Here is a 6,912-nt window from a genome sequence, read left to right as displayed (position 1 = left end):
CTGCTGAATGTCTAAGTAGCAGGGACATAAACAACCCAACAACGGTTGCCAAGTGGTGGTAGTAGTGATTGGATGGGTTGTGACAAGAACAGGCATAAAGGCGGCGAGCTGGCAGAAACGTTAGCACGCCGGGCGAAATGCTTAGTGGTATTTCGTCTGCCGTTACGTTCTGAGTTCAAATTCCGCCGAGATCGACTTTGCCTTTCATCCTTTCGGGGTCGATAAATTAAGTACCATTTACGCACTGGGGTCGATGTAATCGACTTAATCCGTTTGTCTGTCCTTGTTTAGCCCCTTGTGGGCAATAAAGAAATAAGAAATAAGAACAGGCATAAAGACATTCACACACACACACATACACACACATGATGAGCTTCCATATAGTTTCTCTCTACCAAATTCACTTACAAAAGGCAAATATCCACTGAAGGCTTTATTAGAAGACACTTGCTCAAGGTGACTTACAATGAGACTGAATCCATAACCATGTGGTTCTTAACTGCACAGCCAAATATGTATTTTTTTTTTGTATGTATTTGCATCCATTTTTCCATGCTAGCCCAGATTAGATAACTATGTTGCTGAGGCTTTGTTTTATAGCTAGATGCCCTCTTTGTCACTAATTCTTACCTGTCTTTCAAATGTGGGATATCATATTTCAGATGTTGAAAAGGGAAATCACTGAAGTGTCACCTTGTAACTGAATAATTTTCGGAGACATGCAAATGTAAAGAAACACACATGATGGGCTTCTTTCAGTTTCTAGCTTTTGGCTGGTCCAAGGCTACATTAAAAGACACCTGACCAAGATGCTGTGCAGTAGGACGAAACTCAAAACCACATGGTTGAGAAGTGAAATCCCTAACCATCCAACCAGCTTGAAATCCCTGACATTCTACCAGCTTGCCACCTTAAATAATAATGATAGATGATAATATAATTTATTTCTTTGTTTATTCTAGTTAATTACATTTTATATGACTTGTTTAGAAAAAGAAAAAAATTGTGTTACATTTTTACACTCTATTGTTAAAATTTCTTTGTGACTTTATACTTTTTTTTTCTAATCTTTTATAGAGAGTGTCCAGAATTCATTGGAATCGAAATTTGGTAAAAATGGAGGCAAAATTCCTATTATGCCATCTAGTGCTTTTGAAGCTAGGATTCATGTATGTATTTTTTAAATTGTTTTTTTATTTTTTACCTGTTTCAGTCATTGGACAGCAGCCATTGTGGGGTACCACCTTGAAGGGTTTAGTTGAACAAATGAACTCCAGTACTTATTTTTTTTAAAGTCTGGTACTTATTCTCTTCATTTCATTTGCTGAACTGCTAAGTTATGGAGGACATAAACAAACCATCACTGGTTGTTAAGTCGTGGTGGAAGTTACACACACACATGTATATCATCATTTAACAGCTGTTTTCTGTGCTGACATGCTGGAGAGTTGTGCTAGGCTGTTGCCTGCTGTGGCATGGTTTCTATGGTTGGAAGCCCTTCGCAATGCCAACCACTTTACAGGGTGTAATGGGGTGGTATAGGGATTTGATGTCCAAGGTGAACAGGTGTGAGGGGCTGGGAGGGAAGGAGAAGAAATTAAAAATGCGAGGGGTTTGATTGGTGTCATGTATATGGGATGGGAGGGCAGCAATTAAAGGAGACGGGATGAGGTTGAAGTTTTTAGAGATGAGTTCTGTGTGGCAGTTGCAGGCAGAAACAATGGGGCAGCCAGGGTTGTCGGGTTTATGTATTTTGGGAAGGAAATAGATGGTGGACGTATAAGGTGTTCGGATGATGAGGTTGGTGGCAGTAGGGGCAAGGGCAGAAGAGGTGATGAAATCATGGATGGTGGAGGACACACACTGTTGGTTGGAGGAGAGGAGGTGATAGGTCTGCACCCCACACCACCACTATGCCGCCTTTGTCTGCCAGCTTGACAACGATGTCGTTGTGGCAACAGAGGTCGCAAAGGGCGATCGATTCAGCCCAGGTGATGTTAGTCTGGAAGGATCTTTTTTTTGAAATTGAATTGTCTGACTAGTGCATTTCATGCATGAACAAGTCCAGGCTGCTGAACTAGCCTGGAGGCAGCGCCCCCGCTCCGAGAAGCAATCCCGATTGTTGTGATACTGTGTGGACATGTGGAAAAACACATGTAGTTTGATGCAGCACATATATATATATAGGTAGTTAGGGTAAATCCCAGCTGCTTCCTCTTGAAGCACATCTGCTTATTCCATTATTACAATCAATACGTATCCATAGTGACTGTTGTATGTTAATCAAAGTGCATATTAAAATTGAGGATTATGGAAATATTTGCAGAGTTATTGTGCACCAAAACAGGAAAATGGAAATCTTTTGGTATTCTTTATTCTCCTTATATAATATGTAAATCTTTGTAGTTCTTATTAGCAAATGAAACACATCATCATCATCGTTTAATGTCTGCTTTCCATGCTAGCATGGGTTGGACGATTTGACTGAGGACTGGCGAACCAGATGGCTGCACCAGGCTCCAATCTGATCTGGCAGAGTTTCTACAGCTGGATGCCCTTCTTAATGCCAACCACTCGGAGAGTGTAGTGGGTGCTTTTACGTGCCACCGGCACGAGGGCCAGTCACACGGTACTGACAGCGTAATAGAAAATAAATAATACCAAAAAATTTCCATTTTCCTGTTTTGTTATGTGTATGTATGTTATGCTTGTGTGTTTATATATGTGTGTGTGTGTATGTATGTAAGTGTAAATGAAGCACTTTTTGAAAACATTTAAAGCATTTCTATTTTATTATCACCAAGCATAAATCTGAAACGATTGAAAGATTAACAAACAATTGCTTACCTTCTATTGCAGGGTGCATCTGAAAAAGACATTGTTCATTCAGGCCTTGAATATACCATGGAAAGGTCAGCTAGAGTGAGTAATCCTTCAATTATTTTAATACACTGTAAATTATAAAGTATTAAGTTATCAAATAACAGTTGTAAATTTATTTCCAATTTTGATCATTTTTCTATGTTGACATAAGTTAACTGCTTGTGTGTTCCCTGAACATATTTCTATGATTGATTAGGGTAGGCTGTTAGGGCATTAATTTAATGGTTCAGTGTATTTGTCAATATTGAATATTGTCAATTAATCATAGCATTTTCTCAAAAACAGTCTTCAAGGTTATTTAAAACAAGTATTTTCTTCTTTTCATTTTGTAATAGTCTTCTTTCCTTAGATGCCACGTCCAGAATATAGGACAAGGTGATCATGTCCTGTCACAACTCTCTGTTCTTTGTTTTCTGTAACAGTTCCACTTTCTGATATTTTACGCCTCTTTCTTCCTACCTGTTCATCAAGCTTCGTATCTATATCATCCTTCTCCTTCCTCTGCTTTTTTTCCCTTCAATCTTTCTGGCCATTGCTAAATTCTCCAGGCCCTCTTTCCTCATTACATGACCAAGAAATCTCAGTTGCTTGGCCCTTATCTCATGAAGCAGTTTCCTCTATATTGCAGCCCAGGTCATCACTTTTCCATTAGACATTTTGTCCATGCTATCCTTAATATTCTCCTTAAGAACCACATTTTACAGCTTTACCTCCTCGATTCTGATGTTATAGACCATACCTCACTTGCATACTAATGTATGTGTACATAGGGTAGATGTAGCAGTTCAATATACGGTTCTTGGTCATGAATCTCAGAGTATGATTTCTCAAGATGTTATACAATTTTGAGAATGCAAATTTTTCTTGTACTATTCTTTTACATCTAATAGTAAAAACTCAAAATGAAACAAAAGTGGTTAGAAAACAAGTTTGTGTGATTTTTAAATGTCTTCAGTGAAAAAGTTTCTACTTATGATCTGTCAAATAGTGCAAGTCTCAAATACCTAAGGTTATTTTATAATATTGTCCAGTACACTCTGTTGTACACTATGCCAATATTGGTACACTATGCCAATATTGAACTTTCATTTACTGTGGTTAGTATCTTGTTTCCTAGTTAAGTTGACACTGTCTAGATGAAAGGACACAAGATAGGGGGTGTTTTACCTTTGAACACAAAATAGGTGTTAGAGCCTTAAACAAACAACTGATGCAATTTTACACAGAATTTCATTTACTTATTTGTATTCAAACGTCATTTTTTTTTCTATTTTTATTTTTTATCATGTATTCTTTTTTGCTTATTTTTGCATATATTTGTTTGCATTCCAGAATATCATGCGAACTGCCATGAAGTACAATCTTGGCTTAGACTTACGGACAGCAGCTTACATAACTTCAATAGAGAAAATCTTCAGAGTATATGAAGATGCTGGATTGACATTTTTATGAATTTTTAAATTATTCAACATTAGGGGTCTAAAAAAGAGAAGCAAAAAAAATTACTTAGAAATATTTGAGAAAAGGTATAGTGTTTTATACTCTGATATTACATACGACAAAAGCAATATTTCTGTATAAGTTAGATAATTAATCTTGTGTAATTATGTGTAACAATTTAAGTTCATATTTGATAGACCTTTCAACCAGTAGACCCTTTATTTGTAGTTGCCATTGTGTAGATTTTTTTCACAGTTGATAATCCAATCCAAGCAATAAAACTGGCTTTTTATTTTGTTTTCCTTTGCAGTTGATCTTCAGTCATATTAACATACAAAAGTTGCAGACATGTCTGCTTAGTGGGGTTCTTTTTTATCTTCTTTCTTTCTTATCTTTTATTTTACTTTACTTAATGAGAGTATTTTTTAAAAATATTTTTTTATTTTCCACACATACCAACCATCTTTCAAATCACTGTCTGTCACACACACTGTCTATTAACATTTCAATATGTTAATTCTCATTGTTAATTTAAATTGTAACCTTTGGGCAGGTATTAATCTTCTGTCTTTGTCTTGAATTTCCATTTTTTTTTAAAGAGTGAATTAACTCTGAACAGTACAAACCATATCAAAAGAAATCTGAATTTCTTTTTGTAATACTCTCATTCTCAGAAGTACAATTAATGTGGTGCATCTATACAAACATTTCAGTTGGTCTTTGAATAGATTCACCATTTTAACATTTGTTTGTCTTTAGTTTGAAAATTCCTGTGCAATGTGTGCTATGGAATTTTGGAACTTATGAAATTGAAATTGGTTTTTTTGCATCAGGTTTCTGTGAAAATCTGTAACTCTGTTCAGATATTTTATATTTTCTAAATCTTAAGCACTTAATTTTTCTTTTTCTCTCTTTTAATGTTTTATTTTTTAAATATTTAATTTTTGCAAAGACATCTTAGAACTAGGTGCTTTATTGGATCAGATGAATATTTTCTTAGTTCAATTAATTTTTATATATAAAAAAAAATCATGTTTTAGAAAATTTGAAACAGCACCTTGTTATTGTGATATTGATGAAATGAATAAAGTCACTAGTGTCTTTTCACTGGTTTAATAAATTGTTTACTATTGAGTTAATGAAGCTAGTATTGATTACTAATTTTAATCCTAAGAAATATGCTTTTTGTAGGGATTGGAAACAGCAATTTTTTTTTTTTATCCATAACTTTTAGAGTATTCCATCAAGATTTTGACCAAACGTAGTTCAAGTTTTTATTTTTTAATTTTTTTTTTCATTTCACTTGTTTTTATCACAGCCGAAATAGCTTTTTGTAATTTTTGAAGTTTTCAATCTCTGTTGATTATTAAATGATCAAAATATTTTGATGTAATTGTATTAACTTATGAATGTAATGTTGAAAGATAATTACTGAGTATATGCACACTTTCTTTAACAATCTTTATTTGATTATTGGGGGTGGGGGTTGAGGGGGCACTACAGAGAAGGGTGTTGCTGAAAAATACAGTTCAATCATCTCTGATATACTATTTATCAAAAATAAAACAATATTAGTAAAATGTTGTTCGTGTCTTTATGTATATTGAATGGGAATATTTTGCCTTTAAATTTCAGCAATGAGCTGGTAGAATTGTTAGTGCACAAGAGAAAATGCTTAGCAGCATTTTTTCTGGTTCTGGTTCTGAGGTCAGATCCTACCAAGGTCAGCATTGCCATTCATCCTTTTGGATTTGATAAAATAAATTTCCAGTCAGTGTAATCAACTAAACTCTTTCCCTTGAAATTCCTGACGTTTGGTCAAAATTAAGAATTCTTTTACTTGTTTCAGTCATTTGACTGTCGCCATGCTGGAGCACCGCCTTTAGTCGAGCAAATCGACCCCAGGACTTATTCTTTGTAAGCCTAGTACTTATTCTATTGGTGTCTTTTGCCGAACCGCTAAGTTACGGGGGACGTAAACACACCAGCATCGGTTGTCAAGCAGTGGAAATGAACCTGGAACCATGTGGTTGGTAAGCAAGCTACTTACCACACAGCCACTCCTGCGCCTATTATTAAATTATCATATATGAAGATGCATAGACTAGTGGCTAGGGTATTGGTCTTATTATTATTATTTCATGGACTCAATTCATGGAACGGGTTGTACATTGTGTCCTCGATTAAGACACATCATTTCACATTGCTCCAGTTTACTCAGCTGAAATTAGTACCAGCCAAGTGCTTGTATAGTACGCTTGAAACTCCAGCTGTTATATTCTAGATGTTCCCCTGGATCATAGGGGATAGAGCCAAGAGGATATCAATGTCTGCTCACATTTACATAAGCACCTAAAACAATTTACAAAGCATGAATGCTAAGTCATTTTCGGTTCAGAGTGACAACTGTAGCTAATATAGCTAATTTTACTTTATCATTAAATTCTTGTCTCTAAATTATTTAACAGTGAAAAATAGATTTTATTGAAAATTTGAATTTAATGGTAAATGTGAAAATTTATTGACAATTTTTTTAACTGCAACAAAGTCCTAAAGAGAGACACAACACACCTTCAGTTGTTAAATATG

The 6,912-nt window shown here is 35.1% G+C and overlaps 1 protein-coding gene across 1 annotated transcript in view; it reads left to right on the top strand.

Annotated features, from left to right (window-relative positions):
- The window catches only part of LOC106868507 (glutamate dehydrogenase, mitochondrial), a 35,887-nt gene extending 29,984 nt beyond the window's left edge, over positions 1-5,903 (top strand). The window contains exons 10-12 of the mRNA XM_014913814.2: positions 1,078-1,169; positions 2,860-2,922; positions 4,216-5,903. Coding sequence (XP_014769300.1) covers positions 1,078-1,169; positions 2,860-2,922; positions 4,216-4,335 — 275 coding nt within the window. The 3' untranslated portion in view covers positions 4,336-5,903. The remainder of the gene's footprint in view (positions 1-1,077; positions 1,170-2,859; positions 2,923-4,215) is intronic.
- The last annotated feature ends 1,009 nt before the right edge of the window (positions 5,904-6,912 follow it).

This window comes from Octopus bimaculoides, chromosome 5, assembly GCF_001194135.2.
Source record: "Octopus bimaculoides isolate UCB-OBI-ISO-001 chromosome 5, ASM119413v2, whole genome shotgun sequence".
In the NCBI taxonomy this organism is placed as follows: Eukaryota; Metazoa; Mollusca; class Cephalopoda; order Octopoda; family Octopodidae; genus Octopus; species Octopus bimaculoides.
This window is presented reverse-complemented; position numbering and strand designations above follow the sequence as displayed.